The sequence below is a fragment of the Aulonocara stuartgranti genome, assembly GCF_965226115.1.
Source record: "Aulonocara stuartgranti genome assembly, chromosome: 14".
Taxonomy (NCBI): Eukaryota; Metazoa; Chordata; class Actinopteri; order Cichliformes; family Cichlidae; genus Aulonocara; species Aulonocara stuartgranti.
Window position 1 is genome coordinate 29,022,335 of NC_138950.1, and position 21,953 is coordinate 29,044,287.

Below are 21,953 nucleotides of genomic sequence, written 5' to 3' on the forward strand. Positions count from 1 at the left end.
AATTATTATTAACCCAGGACTCAGAATAGTGGTCCATGTGTTGCTGTGATACCAGCAGCCATGTAGAAAATTCACTTGTGAATATTCATATTTAAGAAACTGGCAATAGTGATTTTGTTAACAAGAAAGGCTTTTTGCTGATTGGTTTATGGGTGTCTGGGCAAATAAGCCTTACTTTCATAAGACTGCATTTTTAGTTATGTTTTTGGCAGAATTTCTCTCAGGAAAGCTTCAACAAGCTCCAGCGTGAGCCTGTCTGTGTGTGTCTGATGCTTGGCCTCTGACAGCAGCCAAGTCATCTCTCTCAGAGAGACTAGCCAAGTGAATACGGACAGCCAGTGATGTGTAAACTGTGTCCTGCCACAGGCGACTTTAAAGTCTGCCTTATCAGTGGGTTATACATATATGCTGAGGTCAAAGGAAAACTAAATATACACACACCAGCACTTTGGTGAATTAACTCGAGTCTTTGCTTTAATCTGTGCTAAGTACAGTAGGAGGTTTGGTAGTACATATGAAGATAAGTTCACACATGCACAGAAACATCAGAAGACACATGAAAGTATAGATATTTCTATTTTAGAAAAAAAAATCCATCGTATCTTGTTTTTTTCTTTACGTTTCTTTGAAGCTGTTTAATATAATCTAAGTTGTAGCTCGTTTGTGCAAGTGTCTCTCTTTTTTTCCTTTGATGCTTTTGATGATATGTTTTCCCTGTTCTACCAGACCCAGTGAAAAATGCAGGGAGCTTTCCTGTAGTTTAATATTCTTCAGGCTGCAATAGGTTTCTGCTCAACCACTCTGCTCAGAATATATGTCTTATTCAGTTTTGAGAGTGTGGTAAACCATGTTTTATCTTTGCAATCATAAATTCTTTTTACATTTTGTTTTGCTTTGAATACTACAGATATTATTTGTCATATTATCGGTAGTGTTTGTAGTTGAATAGTGTTATATTATTATTATGTGTTAGGATTTGATCAATCCATGACGTGCACAAATGCATTCACAATGGTCTTTAAAAGCAAATACATTTTTTCTCTCTAACAGCTGCTGTATTTACTTTCCTCTTCAGTCCTTCCTGTACTTGGTCAACCTCCTCTCCTCTTCCCAGTCGGTGTGGCAACTGCTGGGCCGACAGTCTTTGGCCAACAAAAGCGAATACACCCTGAGGGAGATGCCAACCTCCATACCTGTAAGTGTTTTTCTTCTTCTTCTTTTCCACACACTGCAGTTTTTTTTTGTCATCCATCTGAGGGCATGTTTGCACTTTTTATTTGGCCTCCAAACACCACCCACCCATTTGTTTTACTTCAAACGCATTCAAATAAACCCTCTCACACTGAGACTGATATACGTTCTCCACCTTACCCATTGTAAATTTCCACACAGTTTTCGTTTTGCACCCTATCCGGTGCATTCTTGTTCAAAGCCTCTCATTTTACTCCACAGGATTTGATTGACAGACTGATTGCCGTGAATTCGGATGGGAAGATTCATTCTCTCTTCCACTACGAAGAGAGTCACACATTCGGCCTAAGGTGGGATTCATTATTTTTTTCATATTACTTAACATCAGTGGGGAAGTAGACGATATCAGATTATCACCTGGTGACTGCACACACACTTCAGCCTCTGGCAATAGGAGACTGGCATGGTGACGTAATCGGCCTTAAAATGCGGCCTTTAAGGCTGCAGACCCTGAATTGGGATACAGCCTCTGAATCGCTGCATCTTGTAGCTGTGTCGTCTTAAATTGGTCATGTGATTTTGACGCGCCGGCGCGTCCGGCAACCCCAGAGGTTTAACTTAATATTTAAGTGTCTCTTGGTTTTAGACTAGTTGTTTAGTCTAATTTGATGTTTTAAACCAGAAAAGGAAGAAGAGGGCTTAGAATTACAGGTAAGAACTGCTCAGTGGTATGTGATAAACTGTAAATGTAAAGCTTACAGGTCAGTCCTCATGTTTTTAAATCAGATTTTGAGTCTGTACATGGCACATTATGCTTTTGCATGTTGTGAAATGTGCTGCAAAACAAACTGAGGTAAACTAACTGGTTTACTGTGATGGATTTAAAGTGCGTGTGACTGGTGCGCAGTGGCTGTGGTGCTCACGGTCAGAGTTCAGTCACAAAGAGGGTAACAGAGATGAATTTAAAGTTAAGGTGATGGTGCTTAGATTCATTCACAGACTGAAACCTTCACACCAACTTTATCCTGTGTCTCTTAGTTTTAGACTAGTTGTTTAGTCTATTTTGATGTTTTAAACCATATCACAGGGTTTTTACTTCACCATTTACGGGGTTTTAACAAGCAAACAAAAGACAGATCGTGATGTTTGAAAATGTTTTGGAAATATTCTTTAAAGATTAGATGTAAAATACGCAGAGGATAAATTCAATTGGTTTATTAGTTTATTACATAAGTTGAAAAAAAGTTAAACAAGTAAATAAAGAAACAACGTAAAAGAAAAGTAAACAAAACAAATCGGTAAATAAAGGAAAATGGTAATAAGAAGGGGAAAAAAAAGAAAAGAGAAAACCCCAACAATCCCCTCTGAGCAAGCACTAGGCGACAGTGGGGAAGAAAAACTGCCTTTAAACGGGCAGAAACTTCCGGCAGAACCAGGCTCACGAGGGGCAGTCAACTGCCGGGACTGGTTGGGGTGAAAAAAGATGAAGGAGAGAGGGAAGAAGTGTTAGGAGAGAAGGGGAGAGGAGAGGTGAAAATTAAGATGGAACAGAGGTGGAGGGAGACGAGGTGACGTCAGCAGTAGAAAAAATAGAAAGAGTAGAAAAAGCAGGAGTGTCCCTCCTCCAGAAGAAGCGGAAACGTTTTTTCTTCTTTTCCATGAGCTTTTCCACGACCACTTTTTTCTCTAGGATGAGGGTTCTCAACTGATCGGTTGTTTCTTCAACTTCCTTCTCAAGTTTCTGGCATCTTTGCTCCATTTCTTTTAATAGATTGCACTTGTCTGTATTTTGCTGTTGTTTTTCCTTGTGCATCTTTTCTAACTGCTCATTTCTTCTTGTGATTTCTTGAAGCTTACGCTGCAGGTCTTCATTTATTTTCTCTTGTTGCTGCTTTTGTGCAAGCATTTCAGCGTTTTCACACTTCAAGTTGTCTGAGTTCAACAACATCTCATTAATGACCTCTGAGTGTTTTTTCGCCATTTCATTGATCCTACGCTGCATCTTTGAACGTCGTTTTTCCAATACTTCTCCTTCCAGTTCAGGTGTTCTGTCCTTCATTGTATTAATTTGTTCAGTTGTAGATTTCTTCTCTCCAAGTCCTGGAGAATACGTTTTTTTTCTTTTTCCTGTTGCTCTTTCTCTTGAAGAAGCTCTTTATTTTTGCACTCTGTTTCATCCAGCCTGACTGGATTTGGATTTATTGAAGAAGGACCACCAAAATCTTTGTTCTATTTGGTGTACATGTTAAGAGTTGCTGGACTAACAGTTGGTTTGATTTGCTTCAGAGAATCCTCAAAGTCTTTTATCTTAATGTTGCGCACCTCAGCAGCAGCTATAACACGGACTTGTTCTGGTGCCAACTCTCTTATTGGGCCAAGTGCAGCATCTTTGGCTAATGCTGTCAAATCGCTCCCTGAATATCCTTCAGTCACTTTTGCAAGACAGGACAGTTCGTCTTGGCTCAGTGGACTCCCGTGCGTTCCCAAAAGATTTTTCAGCAGCGTAAATCTTGTCTTCTCATCGGGTAAGGTCACATATACTCTTTTTGCAAAGCGCCTTAATATTGCTTCATCGAGCTCCTGGGGCCTGTTCGTTGCTCCCATTACAAGTACTCTGTCATCCTTTCCTGACTGCAACCCGTCAAACTCAATGAGGAACTCAGTTTTTAAACGGCGAGAGGCGTCGTGCTCCCCCTCCCTCCTTTGACAGAGCAAGCCGTCCACTTCATCGATGAAGATTACTGAGGGCTGTCTCTCTCTTGCAACTGCAAAGAGTGCTCGTACGAGCTTCTCGCCTTCTCCCACATATTTGGAGGTCAAACTAGCAGCACTGATGTTGAAGAATGTTGCATTAGACTCTGCAGCAACTGCTTTGGCGAGCATGGTCTTCCCATTTCCTGGTGGGCCAAATAAAAGCAAGCCACGTGCAGGAGCTCTCAGACCAGTAAAGAGATCAGGTCTTAAGGCAGGAAGGATGACAATTTCTTGAAGTGCTTGCTTTGCCAGATCCTGCCCTGCGATGTCATCAAATGACACAGTCGCTCCACTGTATACAATTTCATTTGTAATTAAGCTGACCAGTTTACTGTCCACATTCTTTTTCATATCCCTCTTCGGGGGCTGTTTCACAGCTGCCGGTCTTCCATTCTGAGTTTTTCCCACCCGAGTGGTTTTCTTTGCATCAGTTATTCTTAATGGAGGTCTTACAGAAGTGGAGGGTCTGATGGTGGTGGAAACACCTGCGGGTTGACTTTTAGGAACTGACTTTGGCTTACTTGCAATTGTTTTGGTCGACATTTCTCTTGCGCGACTTCCCCCCTGTTCACAGTCATAACACGGTAAACTAGTCATAAACGAAAACGTTTAGGCTATTTATCGCATTTAAAGGTCTTTCTTTGGGACAACGTCACAGAACACAGAAACGTCACAGGGCTTTGGAGCGTGATGTTACAGAGGTTTACAAATACTTTCAAATATAGCTCTGGTCGAACGTTTGAAGGCTGCGAACAAACTGACTAAAACTTGCTGCTCCTGACCCCTATTTATAGAAAAACTTCAAAGGCTCAAAGGCATGTGCTTGTGACATCATCACATGTCCTTGTGACATCATCACATGTCCTTGTGACATCATCACTCTTCATGAATCAGATTGTCACATGACATTTTAGAATGGGGATGTTTTTTTTTAAACCGTTTTCAAATTTAACCCTCTGTGGTCCAGGGTATAATTGGCCGTTCTTGACTATTTTTGATTTTACCTCTATATTTCACCTTTAAAATATGTTTTTCTTGCCTTATTTGGCACCATTATTTTCAGCACAACCTCAAATATCTGAAATTTGAGTTATTGTTTTCATTTTGGTATACTATATTAGCACAGTTGATCTAAATTAATAACACAATAAATTGTGTGTGCATCTCCTGTTTTGTCATGGTTGTATGTCCCGGTTCGTGACAGGCTGCATGAGCTCATCTGGTGGGAGTGTAGTACTGTAGTATTTCAGGCATAAAAACGTGGTTTTCACAGACCTTGTCACAGGGTCTGAGTCTAAGATTCAAATTGTAAACACACAAACACTCAGGCTTGCTGCAAACCTTAGCTGATCCCCCGTGGGCTTAATTTACTGCCATTGTTTACGCACCATTGTAATTGCTTCTCTAGTTTGGCATTACACTTTAATTATGGAATGTAATTATATTTTGTCTATTTTTAGTTGTGGCATTGTGTTGTAATTAATGAAGGGCCTGCACACTCCAATATCAATTTACAATTTAAATTCTCCACAGCATGTTTAACTACATTATGTTGTGCCTTTCCAGAATCCCAGATTTACTTACACATCTCCCTTTATGATACATTAGTACTACATTTGACCTAAACCTTTTCCATCCTTTTTCCAAACTCTCATTCATTTTTTACCTGATAACCAAAAACTGTGATAGTGAAAGGCTGAAATATTTCTAGGGGTATGAGATTTCTGTGTGTTTTCTGTAGGTGAGCAGCTGCGAGAAGTTTGGCTACGGGGTGATGGTGACACAGGTGGCAGCAACTGCTCCGGGAGTTGTGGCTCTGCACAGTTCAGGTACTATTGCAGTTATTTGGACACAACAAACACTTGTCAGCTGTGATGCTTAAGGCTTATATTATAAGTTGTTGTTGTTGTTTTTGTGTTGTCGGTATAAAGGAGACTTAAGGCAGCTTAGGGAGAAATGTATTTGTCAAACCGTTTTTGTTTGGGTAAGAAAGAGTAAGAAGAGGCGTTCTTTTTTGATAAATGGATTCACATATCAGTTGTATACTGATACTAGGTTTATCCATATGCAAAAGGCTCCAGGAAATACCGTACTCTTGTCAAAAGAGGTCAAAAAATGAAGCTAGTGAACAAATATTTTAATCCTGCATTCTTTCTATTGGCTAGAAGGGGCGACTCAACTGGTTATGGGAAAAGAAGTCTGATTACTTATCAGCCCTTCGCTTATAACAGCACCGCTGCGTTCTGAAACCTATTCTCTCCTATGACTTTACCCACGCAAGAACAGTTCCCTGCTGTGTTGAGCAGCGCTGGCTGTGGAGCACTCATGTGTTCCATGATGTGACATATGTTTGTGCCATCGATAAAAAGGCAGACTGACAGAAAGAAGGATGACCTCAAAAAGTGATATAGTCCAGACAGAGCTTACAAATGATGGGCCATTTGCTAAACCTGCAGCACACACTGCTTTCTATTAAATACTGCACGTGCAAAGTATGTATAATATGTGCTTGTCCAATAGATATGCTGTCTTAGCAGCTATTTACAATGTTACATAAGAAACAAATGTGGGATCCAACCACCATGCTACTAAAGAGACACTGTGCGTTTCCCCTCCAAAGCAAACCCTCCACTTCAGTGATGGAGTCATGCAATTATTCTACTGGGGTGAAGACAGTTTAATTACAGCATCACTGCAATAACAGTATCCATCCAAAAAAAAAAAAAACATCAAATAAAATTTTAATTATTTCTAAATAAGAAATTCGTGATAAAACAGTTTTCCAATTAACCACTACATAACAGTAGTGTCTAGTTCTTATTTGGTAGGAAATGTCCACCAGTGCTGTAACGTTTTCAAAAATAATAGTAAAAGAAAAAAAGCATTTTGATGAAAAACTAAACCAGCGTGACCTACTGTACAAGTTTGTTTAGGCTGCTTTTGCAGCAGTGCTCTTTATAAAGTCTCCAGGGTGTGATAGTAATAAATCATCTGTGAATGAAACCTTTTACACGTTTAAAATCACTTTGTCTGCCATAGGCAAGAAATCTGTTCCTATAAATACACCGTTTAATTATGTGTTCGCATTGCAACTGCTGCTCTGCCAGAAGTGTAGGTAGAGCAAAGTCAACCTATACATTATACATATCCTCATATTTGAACATTCAATATCAATATATTTTCCACATATTGTGAATATAACGCTGAGTCCTGCCTGACAGCACATTCCCATGAGTGTGCAGAGAGGGAGAAACACGCAAACACCGTGACGAGACAAGAGCACGGGCAGTGTGATGTTACTTCACCTCTAGATGGCACTATTGCACAACCTACAACCTTCTGCATCGTTTCACTGGAATGGATGACAAGTACAGTGCAAAAACAATAACAGGAACAAACTGAGTCCGATATGATATACATATTTATGCCAAAAAAAAATGCCCGTTTGATCTTGTGTTTCCATGTAGGAACAGGGAAAAATGTCTATATTGTGTTGTCTGGTTCACCTCGGCAGAGTTCTATGGCTTTGGCAGGAGGGTTGAGAGGAAACAGAAAGGGCCTTTACCGCCTGCACCTGGCATGTTTGTGATGAAGCAGCTGCCTCTACTCCTGCTGAGCCTCCTCCCTGTACCTCTGAACCCGAGTGAGCAGAGAGCACCGACGGTCATGCACACACACAGATACTGTACACTTCAACAGACACTGGAGATACAAATGATGGGCCATTTGCTAAACCTGCAGCACACACTGCTTTCTATGTGAAAGAACCATTCTGTGAGAAAAACTCTACTGCTCATTTGATCTATGACCTCTGAAAAACAGTTCATGATTTCCATTACTATTCAATTATAAAAAAAAAAAAAGTACATTCCCTGGGTTATACAGCACTGATATGCAAAGCTTAATTGTATATCTGTAACTCTAGAACTGCAGTATTTATAGTTTTCTTAGTTTAATATTTCAATTTCATATTCTTCTTCTAAGTATAAAATCCCTTTTGTTATATTTGTCTCATTAATTTAACTGAAATACACTGAAAATTGCTCACAAATTAAGGTTTATGTGTCAATACAAATGCAGGTTTTATTGCTGGGAGCTTCCCGTGATGCACTGACTATTTCTTCTTCCATGACACTAATGTTTTGTCTTTGCTTCATCATTTATGTACTGTACTGTATCCCCAGTTTTCCAGCGAGGGCTGCGTACATTTTGATTGCATTAACGTTTTTATCCAGCCTTTATGTGCAAGCTTGAGCTGCAAAATTCAAATGTAGTTACTGACAGGCCAAAGTGCAACAGGGAAGAGATTAAATGGGATCAAAGGGAGTGGCATTATAAATTCCTTCCTTCCTGAGATTCAAATCCTCCAATCAAAACGGTGCCAGCAATGCAAAGACAGATTTCTTTAAAAGATTGGACACAATAACAAAGTCAGTCGTTTATTTATTAAAGCACTGTTAATAATTTTAGTTGCTGCTATTTCAAATAAATGTTTGGTACAACAAATTTCTCCGTGTTCTGTCTCAGGCTTTATTCGGGCCCTGGTACTAGAGCTATGGTCTGTTCTTGAGTGCAGCAGTGACGACATCAGAGTGGTCCGTCCCAAACCAACTCCCATTGACCCCACAGATAGGAGTTGCATTAAGGTATTGTATGTATGTGCGTGCGTGTGTGTGTGAGAGAGAGGGAGAAGGAGAAACTTCCTGGAGCCCACAATGCCCCAATTTTTAGATATCTACATAATAGTACAGACACAGATCTCTTAGAAGTTTTGCTTTTCCATCATGTTTTTAGCTCACTGGTTACAAAGGTGTTTAAATTGATTAAAATTAAATTGATTCCAATTATTATTAACCCAGGACTCAGAATAGTGGTCCATGTGTTGCTGTGATACCAGCAGCCATGTAGAAAATTCACTTGTGAATATTCATATTTAAGAAACTGGCAATAGTGATTTTGTTAACAAGAAAGGCTTTTTGCTGATTGGTTTATGGGTGTCTGGGCAAATAAGCCTTACTTTCATAAGACTGCATTTTTAGTTATGTTTTTGGCAGAATTTCTCTCAGGAAAGCTTCAACAAGCTCCAGCGTGAGCCTGTCTGTGTGTGTCTGATGCTTGGCCTCTGACAGCAGCCAAGTCATCTCTCTCAGAGAGACTAGCCAAGTGAATACGGACAGCCAGTGATGTGTAAACTGTGTCCTGCCACAGGCGACTTTAAAGTCTGCCTTATCAGTGGGTTATACATATATGCTGAGGTCAAAGGAAAACTAAATATACACACACCAGCACTTTGGTGAATTAACTCGAGTCTTTGCTTTAATCTGTGCTAAGTACAGTAGGAGGTTTGGTAGTACATATGAAGATAAGTTCACACATGCACAGAAACATCAGAAGACACATGAAAGTATAGATATTTCTATTTTAGAAAAAAAAATCCATCGTATCTTGTTTTTTTCTTTACGTTTCTTTGAAGCTGTTTAATATAATCTAAGTTGTAGCTCGTTTGTGCAAGTGTCTCTCTTTTTTTCCTTTGATGCTTTTGATGATATGTTTTCCCTGTTCTACCAGACCCAGTGAAAAATGCAGGGAGCTTTCCTGTAGTTTAATATTCTTCAGGCTGCAATAGGTTTCTGCTCAACCACTCTGCTCAGAATATATGTCTTATTCAGTTTTGAGAGTGTGGTAAACCATGTTTTACCTTTGCAATCATAAATTCTTTTTACATTTTGTTTTGCTTTGAATACTACAGATATTATTTGTCATATTATCGGTAGTGTTTGTAGTTGAATAGTGTTATATTATTATTATGTGTTAGGATTTGATCAATCCATGACGTGCACAAATGCATTCACAATGGTCTTTAAAAGCAAATACATTTTTTCTCTCTAACAGCTGCTGTATTTACTTTCCTCTTCAGTCCTTCCTGTACTTGGTCAACCTCCTCTCCTCTTCCCAGTCGGTGTGGCAACTGCTGGGCCGACAGTCTTTGGCCAACAAAAGCGAATACACCCTGAGGGAGATGCCAACCTCCATACCTGTAAGTGTTTTTCTTCTTCTTCTTTTCCACACACTGCAGTTTTTTTTTGTCATCCATCTGAGGGCATGTTTGCACTTTTTATTTGGCCTCCAAACACCACCCACCCATTTGTTTTACTTCAAACGCATTCAAATAAACCCTCTCACACTGAGACTGATATACGTTCTCCACCTTACCCATTGTAAATTTCCACACAGTTTTCGTTTTGCACCCTATCCGGTGCATTCTTGTTCAAAGCCTCTCATTTTACTCCACAGGATTTGATTGACAGACTGATTGCCGTGAATTCGGATGGGAAGATTCATTCTCTCTTCCACTACGAAGAGAGTCACACATTCGGCCTAAGGTGGGATTCATTATTTTTTTCATATTACTTAACATCAGTGGGGAAGTAGACGATATCAGATTATCACCTGGTGACTGCACACACACTTCAGCCTCTGGCAATAGGAGACTGGCATGGTGACGTAATCGGCCTTAAAATGCGGCCTTTAAGGCTGCAGACCCTGAATTGGGATACAGCCTCTGAATCGCTGCATCTTGTAGCTGTGTCGTCTTAAATTGGTCATGTGATTTTGACGCGCCGGCGCGTCCGGCAACCCCAGAGGTTTAACTTAATATTTAAGTGTCTCTTGGTTTTAGACTAGTTGTTTAGTCTAATTTGATGTTTTAAACCAGAAAAGGAAGAAGAGGGCTTAGAATTACAGGTAAGAACTGCTCAGTGGTATGTGATAAACTGTAAATGTAAAGCTTACAGGTCAGTCCTCATGTTTTTAAATCAGATTTTGAGTCTGTACATGGCACATTATGCTTTTGCATGTTGTGAAATGTGCTGCAAAACAAACTGAGGTAAACTAACTGGTTTACTGTGATGGATTTAAAGTGTGTGTGACTGGTGCGCAGTGGCTGTGGTGCTCACGGTCAGAGTTCAGTCACAAAGAGGGTAACAGAGATGAATTTAAAGTTAAGGTGATGGTGCTTAGATTCATTCACAGACTGAAACCTTCACACCAACTTTATCCTGTGTCTCTTAGTTTTAGACTAGTTGTTTAGTCTATTTTGATGTTTTAAACCATATCACAGGGTTTTTACTCCACCATTTACGGGGTTTTAACAAGCAAACAAAAGACAGATCGTGATGTTTGAAAATGTTTTGGAAATATTCTTTAAAGATTAGATGTAAAATACGCAGAGGATAAATTCAATTGGTTTATTAGTTTATTACATAAGTTGAAAAAAAGTTAAACAAGTAAATAAAGAAACAACATAAAAGAAAAGTAAACAAAACAAATCGGTAAATAAAGGAAAATGGTAATAAGAAGGGAAAAAAAAAGAAAAGAGAAAACCCCAACAATCCCCTCTGAGCAAGCACTAGGCGACAGTGGGGAAGAAAAACTGCCTTTAAACGGGCAGAAACTTCCGGCAGAACCAGGCTCACGAGGGGCAGTCAACTGCCGGGACTGGTTGGGGTGAAAAAAGATGAAGGAGAGAGGGAAGAAGTGTTAGGAGAGAAGGGGAGAGGAGAGGTGAAAATTAAGATGGAACAGAGGTGGAGGGAGACGAGGTGACGTCAGCAGTAGAAAAAATAGAAAGAGTAGAAAAAGCAGGAGTGTCCCTCCTCCAGAAGAAGCGGAAACGTTTTTTCTTCTTTTCCATGAGCTTTTCCACGACCACTTTTTTCTCTAGGATGAGGGTTCTCAACTGATCGGTTGTTTCTTCAACTTCCTTCTCAAGTTTCTGGCATCTTTGCTCCATTTCTTTTAATAGATTGCACTTGTCTGTATTTTGCTGTTGTTTTTCCTTGTGCATCTTTTCTAACTGCTCATTTCTTCTTGTGATTTCTTGAAGCTTACGCTGCAGGTCTTCATTTATTTTCTCTTGTTGCTGCTTTTGTGCAAGCATTTCAGCGTTTTCACACTTCAAGTTGTCTGAGTTCAACAACATCTCATTAATGACCTCTGAGTGTTTTTTCGCCATTTCATTGATCCTACGCTGCATCTTTGAACGTCGTTTTTCCAATACTTCTCCTTCCAGTTCAGGTGTTCTGTCCTTCATTGTATTAATTTGTTCAGTTGTAGATTTCTTCTCTCCAAGTCCTGGAGAATACTTTTTTTTTCTTTTTCCTGTTGCTCTTTCTCTTGAAGAAGCTCTTTATTTTTGCACTCTGTTTCATCCAGCCTGACTGGATTTGGATTTATTGAAGAAGGACCACCAAAATCTTTGTTCTATTTGGTGTACATGTTAAGAGTTGCTGGACTAACAGTTGGTTTGATTTGCTTCAGAGAATCCTCAAAGTCTTTCATCTTAATGTTGCGCACCTCAGCAGCAGCTATAACACGGACTTGTTCTGGTGCCAACTCTCTTATTGGGCCAAGTGCAGCATCTTTGGCTAATGCTGTCAAATCGCTCCCTGAATATCCTTCAGTCACTTTTGCAAGACAGGACAGTTCGTCTTGGCTCAGTGGACTCCCGTGCGTTCCCAAAAGATTTTTCAGCAGCGTAAATCTTGTCTTCTCATCGGGTAAGGTCACATATACTCTTTTTGCAAAGCGCCTTAATATTGCTTCATCGAGCTCCTGGGGCCTGTTCGTTGCTCCCATTACAAGTACTCTGTCATCCTTTCCTGACTGCAACCCGTCAAACTCAATGAGGAACTCAGTTTTTAAACGGCGAGAGGCGTCGTGCTCCCCCTCCCTCCTTTGACAGAGCAAGCCGTCCACTTCATCGATGAAGATTACTGAGGGCTGTCTCTCTCTTGCAACTGCAAAGAGTGCTCGTACGAGCTTCTCGCCTTCTCCCACATATTTGGAGGTCAAACTAGCAGCACTGATGTTGAAGAATGTTGCATTAGACTCTGCAGCAACTGCTTTGGCGAGCATGGTCTTCCCATTTCCTGGTGGGCCAAATAAAAGCAAGCCACGTGCAGGAGCTCTCAGACCAGTAAAGAGATCAGGTCTTAAGGCAGGAAGGATGACAATTTCTTGAAGTGCTTGCTTTGCCAGATCCTGCCCTGCGATGTCATCAAATGACACAGTCGCTCCACTGTATACAATTTCATTTGTAATTAAGCTGACCAGTTTACTGTCCACATTCTTTTTCATATCCCTCTTCGGGGGCTGTTTCACAGCTGCCGGTCTTCCATTCTGAGTTTTTCCCACCCGAGCGGTTTTCTTTGCATCAGTTATTCTTAATGGAGGTCTTACAGAAGTGGAGGGTCTGATGGTGGTGGAAACACCTGCGGGTTGACTTTTAGGAACTGACTTTGGCTTACTTGCAATTGTTTTGGTCGACATTTCTCTTGCGCGACTTCCCCCCTGTTCACAGTCATAACACGGTAAACTAGTCATAAACGAAAACGTTTAGGCTATTTATCGCATTTAAAGGTCTTTCTTTGGGACAACGTCACAGAACACAGAAACGTCACAGGGCTTTGGAGCGTGATGTTACAGAGGTTTACAAATACTTTCAAATATAGCTCTGGTCGAACGTTTGAAGGCTGCGAACAAACTGACTAAAACTTGCTGCTCCTGACCCCTATTTATAGAAAAACTTCAAAGGCTCAAAGGCATGTGCTTGTGACATCATCACATGTCCTTGTGACATCATCACATGTCCTTGTGACATCATCACTCTTCATGAATCAGATTGTCACATGACATTTTAGAATGGGGATGTTTTTTTTTAAACCGTTTTCAAATTTAACCCTCTGTGGTCCAGGGTATAATTGGCCGTTCTTGACTATTTTTGATTTTACCTCTATATTTCACCTTTAAAATATGTTTTTCTTGCCTTATTTGGCACCATTATTTTCAGCACAACCTCAAATATCTGAAATTTGAGTTATTGTTTTCATTTTGGTATACTATATTAGCACAGTTGATCTAAATTAATAACACAATAAATTGTGTGTGCATCTCCTGTTTTGTCATGGTTGTATGTCCCGGTTCGTGACAGGCTGCATGAGCTCATCTGGTGGGAGTGTAGTACTGTAGTATTTCAGGCATAAAAACGTGGTTTTCACAGACCTTGTCACAGGGTCTGAGTCTAAGATTCAAATTGTAAACACACAAACACTCAGGCTTGCTGCAAACCTTAGCTGATCCCCCGTGGGCTTAATTTACTGCCATTGTTTACGCACCATTGTAATTGCTTCTCTAGTTTGGCATTACACTTTAATTATGGAATGTAATTATATTTTGTCTATTTTTAGTTGTGGCATTGTGTTGTAATTAATGAAGGGCCTGCACACTCCAATATCAATTTACAATTTAAATTCTCCACAGCATGTTTAACTACATTATGTTGTGCCTTTCCAGAATCCCAGATTTACTTACACATCTCCCTTTATGATACATTAGTACTACATTTGACCTAAACCTTTTCCATCCTTTTTCCAAACTCTCATTCATTTTTTACCTGATAACCAAAAACTGTGATAGTGAAAGGCTGAAATATTTCTAGGGGTATGAGATTTCTGTGTGTTTTCTGTAGGTGAGCAGCTGCGAGAAGTTTGGCTACGGGGTGATGGTGACACAGGTGGCAGCAACTGCTCCGGGAGTTGTGGCTCTGCACAGTTCAGGTACTATTGCAGTTATTTGGACACAACAAACACTTGTCAGCTGTGATGCTTAAGGCTTATATTATAAGTTGTTGTTGTTGTTTTTGTGTTGTCGGTATAAAGGAGACTTAAGGCAGCTTAGGGAGAAATGTATTTGTCAAACCGTTTTTGTTTGGGTAAGAAAGAGTAAGAAGAGGCGTTCTTTTTTGATAAATGGATTCACATATCAGTTGTATACTGATACTAGGTTTATCCATATGCAAAAGGCTCCAGGAAATACCGTACTCTTGTCAAAAGAGGTCAAAAAATGAAGCTAGTGAACAAATATTTTAATCCTGCATTCTTTCTATTGGCTAGAAGGGGCGACTCAACTGGTTATGGGAAAAGAAGTCTGATTACTTATCAGCCCTTCGCTTATAACAGCACCGCTGCGTTCTGAAACCTATTCTCTCCTATGACTTTACCCACGCAAGAACAGTTCCCTGCTGTGTTGAGCAGCGCTGGCTGTGGAGCACTCATGTGTTCCATGATGTGACATATGTTTGTGCCATCGATAAAAAGGCAGACTGACAGAAAGAAGGATGACCTCAAAAAGTGATATAGTCCAGACAGAGCTTACAAATGATGGGCCATTTGCTAAACCTGCAGCACACACTGCTTTCTATGTGAAAGAACCATTCTGTGAGAAAAACTCTACTGCTCATTTGATCTATGACCTCTGAAAAACAGTTCATGATTTCCATTACTATTCAATTATATAAAAAAAGTACATTCCCTGGGTTATACAGCACTGATATGCAAAGCTTAATTGTATATCTGTAACTCTAGAACTGCAGTATTTATAGTTTTCTTAGTTTAATATTTCAATTTCATATTCTTCTTCTAAGTATAAAATCCCTTTTGTTATATTTGTCTCGTTAATTTAACTGAAATACACTGAAAATTGCTCACAAATTAAGGTTTATGTGTCAATACAAATGCAGGTTTTATTGCTGGGAGCTTCCCGTGATGCACTGACTATTTCTTCTTCCATGACACTAATGTTTTGTCTTTGCTTCATCATTTATGTACTGTACTGTATCCCCAGTTTTCCAGCGAGGGCTGCGTACATTTTGATTGCATTAACGTTTTTATCCAGCCTTTATGTGCAAGCTTGAGCTGCAAAATTCAAATGTAGTTACTGACAGGCCAAAGTGCAACAGGGAAGAGATTAAATGGGATCAAAGGGAGTGGCATTATAAATTCCTTCCTTCCTGAGATTCAAATCCTCCAATCAAAACGGTGCCAGCAATGCAAAGACAGATTTCTTTAAAAGATTGCACACAATAACAAAGTCAGTCGTTTATTTATTAAAGCACTGTTAATAATTTTAGTTGCTGCTATTTCAAATAAATGTTTGGTACAACAAATTTCTCCGTGTTCTGTCTCAGGCTTTATTCGGGCCCTGGTACTAGAGCTATGGTCTGTTCTTGAGTGCAGCAGTGACGACATCAGAGTGGTCCGTCCCAAACCAACTCCCATTGACCCCACAGATAGGAGTTGCATTAAGGTATTGTATGTATGTGCGTGCGTGTGTGTGTGAGAGAGAGGGAGAAGGAGAAACTTCCTGGAGCCCACAATGCCCCAATTTTTAGATATCTACATAATAGTACAGACACAGATCTCTTAGAAGTTTTGCTTTTCCATCATGTTTTTAGCTCACTGGTTACAAAGGTGTTTAAATTGATTAAAATTAAATTGATTCCAATTATTATTAACCCAGGACTCAGAATAGTGGTCCATGTGTTGCTGTGATACCAGCAGCCATGTAGAAAATTCACTTGTGAATATTCATATTTAAGAAACTGGCAATAGTGATTTTGTTAACAAGAAAGGCTTTTTGCTGATTGGTTTATGGGTGTCTGGGCAAATAAGCCTTACTTTCATAAGACTGCATTTTTAGTTATGTTTTTGGCAGAATTTCTCTCAGGAAAGCTTCAACAAGCTCCAGCGTGAGCCTGTCTGTGTGTGTCTGATGCTTGGCCTCTGACAGCAGCCAAGTCATCTCTCTCAGAGAGACTAGCCAAGTGAATACGGACAGCCAGTGATGTGTAAACTGTGTCCTGCCACAGGCGACTTTAAAGTCTGCCTTATCAGTGGGTTATACATATATGCTGAGGTCAAAGGAAAACTAAATATACACACACCAGCACTTTGGTGAATTAACTCGAGTCTTTGCTTTAATCTGTGCTAAGTACAGTAGGAGGTTTGGTAGTACATATGAAGATAAGTTCACACATGCACAGAAACATCAGAAGACACATGAAAGTATAGATATTTCTATTTTAGAAAAAAAAATCCATCGTATCTTGTTTTTTTCTTTACGTTTCTTTGAAGCTGTTTAATATAATCTAAGTTGTAGCTCGTTTGTGCAAGTGTCTCTCTTTTTTTCCTTTGATGCTTTTGATGATATGTTTTCCCTGTTCTACCAGACCCAGTGAAAAATGCAGGGAGCTTTCCTGTAGTTTAATATTCTTCAGGCTGCAATAGGTTTCTGCTCAACCACTCTGCTCAGAATATATGTCTTATTCAGTTTTGAGAGTGTGGTAAACCATGTTTTATCTTTGCAATCATAAATTCTTTTTACATTTTGTTTTGCTTTGAATACTACAGATATTATTTGTCATATTATCGGTAGTGTTTGTAGTTGAATAGTGTTATATTATTATTATGTGTTAGGATTTGATCAATCCATGACGTGCACAAATGCATTCACAATGGTCTTTAAAAGCAAATACATTTTTTCTCTCTAACAGCTGCTGTATTTACTTTCCTCTTCAGTCCTTCCTGTACTTGGTCAACCTCCTCTCCTCTTCCCAGTCGGTGTGGCAACTGCTGGGCCGACAGTCTTTGGCCAACAAAAGCGAATACACCCTGAGGGAGATGCCAACCTCCATACCTGTAAGTGTTTTTCTTCTTCTTCTTTTCCACACACTGCAGTTTTTTTTTGTCATCCATCTGAGGGCATGTTTGCACTTTTTATTTGGCCTCCAAACACCACCCACCCATTTGTTTTACTTCAAACGCATTCAAATAAACCCTCTCACACTGAGACTGATATACGTTCTCCACCTTACCCATTGTAAATTTCCACACAGTTTTCGTTTTGCACCCTATCCGGTGCATTCTTGTTCAAAGCCTCTCATTTTACTCCACAGGATTTGATTGACAGACTGATTGCCGTGAATTCGGATGGGAAGATTCATTCTCTCTTCCACTACGAAGAGAGTCACACATTCGGCCTAAGGTGGGATTCATTATTTTTTTCATATTACTTAACATCAGTGGGGAAGTAGACGATATCAGATTATCACCTGGTGACTGCACACACACTTCAGCCTCTGGCAATAGGAGACTGGCATGGTGACGTAATCGGCCTTAAAATGCGGCCTTTAAGGCTGCAGACCCTGAATTGGGATACAGCCTCTGAATCGCTGCATCTTGTAGCTGTGTCGTCTTAAATTGGTCATGTGATTTTGACGCGCCGGCGCGTCCGGCAACCCCAGAGGTTTAACTTAATATTTAAGTGTCTCTTGGTTTTAGACTAGTTGTTTAGTCTAATTTGATGTTTTAAACCAGAAAAGGAAGAAGAGGGCTTAGAATTACAGGTAAGAACTGCTCAGTGGTATGTGATAAACTGTAAATGTAAAGCTTACAGGTCAGTCCTCATGTTTTTAAATCAGATTTTGAGTCTGTACATGGCACATTATGCTTTTGCATGTTGTGAAATGTGCTGCAAAACAAACTGAGGTAAACTAACTGGTTTACTGTGATGGATTTAAAGTGTGTGTGACTGGTGCGCAGTGGCTGTGGTGCTCACGGTCAGAGTTCAGTCACAAAGAGGGTAACAGAGATGAATTTAAAGTTAAGGTGATGGTGCTTAGATTCATTCACAGACTGAAACCTTCACACCAACTTTATCCTGTGTCTCTTAGTTTTAGACTAGTTGTTTAGTCTATTTTGATGTTTTAAACCATATCACAGGGTTTTTACTTCACCATTTACGGGGTTTTAACAAGCAAACAAAAGACAGATCGTGATGTTTGAAAATGTTTTGGAAATATTCTTTAAAGATTAGATGTAAAATACGCAGAGGATAAATTCAATTGGTTTATTAGTTTATTACATAAGTTGAAAAAAAGTTAAACAAGTAAATAAAGAAACAACGTAAAAGAAAAGTAAACAAAACAAATCGGTAAATAAAGGAAAATGGTAATAAGAAGGGGAAAAAAAAGAAAAGAGAAAACCCCAACAATCCCCTCTGAGCAAGCACTAGGCGACAGTGGGGAAGAAAAACTGCCTTTAAACGGGCAGAAACTTCCGGCAGAACCAGGCTCACGAGGGGCAGTCAACTGCCGGGACTGGTTGGGGTGAAAAAAGATGAAGGAGAGAGGGAAGAAGTGTTAGGAGAGAAGGGGAGAGGAGAGGTGAAAATTAAGATGGAACAGAGGTGGAGGGAGACGAGGTGACGTCAGCAGTAGAAAAAATAGAAAGAGTAGAAAAAGCAGGAGTGTCCCTCCTCCAGAAGAAGCGGAAACGTTTTTTCTTCTTTTCCATGAGCTTTTCCACGACCACTTTTTTCTCTAGGATGAGGGTTCTCAACTGATCGGTTGTTTCTTCAACTTCCTTCTCAAGTTTCTGGCATCTTTGCTCCATTTCTTTTAATAGATTGCACTTGTCTGTATTTTGCTGTTGTTTTTCCTTGTGCATCTTTTCTAACTGCTCATTTCTTCTTGTGATTTCTTGAAGCTTACGCTGCAGGTCTTCATTTATTTTCTCTTGTTGCTGCTTTTGTGCAAGCATTTCAGCGTTTTCACACTTCAAGTTGTCTGAGTTCAACAACATCTCATTAATGACCTCTGAGTGTTTTTTCGCCATTTCATTGATCCTACGCTGCATCTTTGAACGTCGTTTTTCCAATACTTCTCCTTCCAGTTCAGGTGTTCTGTCCTTCATTGTATTAATTTGTTCAGTTGTAGATTTCTTCTCTCCAAGTCCTGGAGAATACGTTTTTTTTCTTTTTCCTGTTGCTCTTTCTCTTGAAGAAGCTCTTTATTTTTGCACTCTGTTTCATCCAGCCTGACTGGATTTGGATTTATTGAAGAAGGACCACCAAAATCTTTGTTCTATTTGGTGTACATGTTAAGAGTTGCTGGACTAACAGTTGGTTTGATTTGCTTCAGAGAATCCTCAAAGTCTTTTATCTTAATGTTGCGCACCTCAGCAGCAGCTATAACACGGACTTGTTCTGGTGCCAACTCTCTTATTGGGCCAAGTGCAGCATCTTTGGCTAATGCTGTCAAATCGCTCCCTGAATATCCTTCAGTCACTTTTGCAAGACAGGACAGTTCGTCTTGGCTCAGTGGACTCCCGTGCGTTCCCAAAAGATTTTTCAGCAGCGTAAATCTTGTCTTCTCATCGGGTAAGGTCACATATACTCTTTTTGCAAAGCGCCTTAATATTGCTTCATCGAGCTCCTGGGGCCTGTTCGTTGCTCCCATTACAAGTACTCTGTCATCCTTTCCTGACTGCAACCCGTCAAACTCAATGAGGAACTCAGTTTTTAAACGGCGAGAGGCGTCGTGCTCCCCCTCCCTCCTTTGACAGAGCAAGCCGTCCACTTCATCGATGAAGATTACTGAGGGCTGTCTCTCTCTTGCAACTGCAAAGAGTGCTCGTACGAGCTTCTCGCCTTCTCCCACATATTTGGAGGTCAAACTAGCAGCACTGATGTTGAAGAATGTTGCATTAGACTCTGCAGCAACTGCTTTGGCGAGCATGGTCTTCCCATTTCCTGGTGGGCCAAATAAAAGCAAGCCACGTGCAGGAGCTCTCAGACCAGTAAAGAGATCAGGTCTTAAGGCAGGAAGGATGACAATTTCTTGAAGTGCTTGCTTTGCCAGATCCTGCCCTGCGATGTCATCAAATGACACAGTCGCTCCACTGTATACAATTTCATTTGTAATTAAGCTGACCAGTTTACTGTCCACATTCTTTTTCATATCCCTCTTCGGGGGCTGTTTCACAGCTGCCGGTCTTCCATTCTGAGTTTTTCCCACCCGAGCGGTTTTCTTTGCATCAGTTATTCTTAATGGAGGTCTTACAGAAGTGGAGGGTCTGATGGTGGTGGAAACACCTGCGGGTTGACTTTTAGGAACTGACTTTGGCTTACTTGCAATTGTTTTGGTCGACATTTCTCTTGCGCGACTTCCCCCCTGTTCACAGTCATAACACGGTAAACTAGTCATAAACGAAAACGTTTAGGCTATTTATCGCATTTAAAGGTCTTTCTTTGGGACAACGTCACAGAACACAGAAACGTCACAGGGCTTTGGAGCGTGATGTTACAGAGGTTTACAAATACTTTCAAATATAGCTCTGGTCGAACGTTTGAAGGCTGCGAACAAACTGACTAAAACTTGCTGCTCCTGACCCCTATTTATAGAAAAACTTCAAAGGCTCAAAGGCATGTGCTTGTGACATCATCACATGTCCTTGTGACATCATCACATGTCCTTGTGACATCATCACTCTTCATGAATCAGATTGTCACATGACATTTTAGAATGGGGATGTTTTTTTTTAAACCGTTTTCAAATTTAACCCTCTGTGGTCCAGGGTATAATTGGCCGTTCTTGACTATTTTTGATTTTACCTCTATATTTCACCTTTAAAATATGTTTTTCTTGCCTTATTTGGCACCATTATTTTCAGCACAACCTCAAATATCTGAAATTTGAGTTATTGTTTTCATTTTGGTATACTATATTAGCACAGTTGATCTAAATTAATAACACAATAAATTGTGTGTGCATCTCCTGTTTTGTCATGGTTGTATGTCCCGGTTCGTGACAGGCTGCATGAGCTCATCTGGTGGGAGTGTAGTACTGTAGTATTTCAGGCATAAAAACGTGGTTTTCACAGACCTTGTCACAGGGTCTGAGTCTAAGATTCAAATTGTAAACACACAAACACTCAGGCTTGCTGCAAACCTTAGCTGATCCCCCGTGGGCTTAATTTACTGCCATTGTTTACGCACCATTGTAATTGCTTCTCTAGTTTGGCATTACACTTTAATTATGGAATGTAATTATATTTTGTCTATTTTTAGTTGTGGCATTGTGTTGTAATTAATGAAGGGCCTGCACACTCCAATATCAATTTACAATTTAAATTCTCCACAGCATGTTTAACTACATTATGTTGTGCCTTTCCAGAATCCCAGATTTACTTACACATCTCCCTTTATGATACATTAGTACTACATTTGACCTAAACCTTTTCCATCCTTTTTCCAAACTCTCATTCATTTTTTACCTGATAACCAAAAACTGTGATAGTGAAAGGCTGAAATATTTCTAGGGGTATGAGATT

At 40.0% G+C, this 21,953-nt stretch overlaps 4 protein-coding genes across 13 annotated transcripts in view; 1 reads left to right on the forward strand and 3 right to left on the reverse strand.

Moving 5' to 3' along the window:
* Positions 1-21,953, forward strand: part of LOC309688232 (protein broad-minded-like) — an 85,725-nt gene that overhangs the window by 16,886 nt on the left and 46,886 nt on the right. For 4 of the 10 annotated variants that reach the window (XR_014270993.1, XR_014270995.1, XR_014270996.1 and 1 more), the window contains 11 exons: positions 1,076-1,195; positions 1,453-1,541; positions 5,687-5,774; positions 7,460-7,588; positions 8,473-8,591; positions 9,863-9,982; positions 10,240-10,328; positions 14,474-14,561; positions 15,971-16,089; positions 17,361-17,480; positions 17,738-17,826. The gene's annotated coding sequence lies outside the window, so the exon portion shown is untranslated. Of the gene's footprint in view, positions 1-1,050; positions 1,196-1,452; positions 1,542-5,686; positions 5,775-7,459; positions 7,589-8,472; positions 8,592-9,862; positions 9,983-10,239; positions 10,329-14,471; positions 14,562-15,970; positions 16,090-17,335; positions 17,481-17,737; positions 17,827-21,953 lie in introns of those variants that run through there. The other 6 variants (XR_014270998.1, XR_014271000.1, XR_014271001.1 and 3 more) reach the window with 3 other exon arrangements.
* LOC309688222 (spastin-like) lies at positions 1,548-5,666 on the reverse strand. Its single transcript, XM_082503803.1, has one exon. It carries the CDS (start codon positions 4,540-4,542, stop codon positions 3,421-3,423), a length of 1,122 nt encoding a protein of 373 aa, XP_082359929.1. The 5' UTR covers positions 4,543-5,666; the 3' UTR covers positions 1,548-3,420.
* Positions 12,118-14,453, reverse strand: LOC309688226 (spastin-like). Its single transcript, XM_082503807.1, has one exon. It carries the CDS (start codon positions 13,327-13,329, stop codon positions 12,208-12,210), a length of 1,122 nt encoding a protein of 373 aa, XP_082359933.1. The 5' UTR covers positions 13,330-14,453; the 3' UTR covers positions 12,118-12,207.
* LOC309688219 (spastin-like) lies at positions 17,833-21,951 on the reverse strand. The gene has a single exon (XM_082503800.1). The coding sequence runs from the start codon at positions 20,825-20,827 to the stop codon at positions 19,706-19,708; it is 1,122 nt and encodes a 373-aa protein (XP_082359926.1). The 5' UTR covers positions 20,828-21,951; the 3' UTR covers positions 17,833-19,705.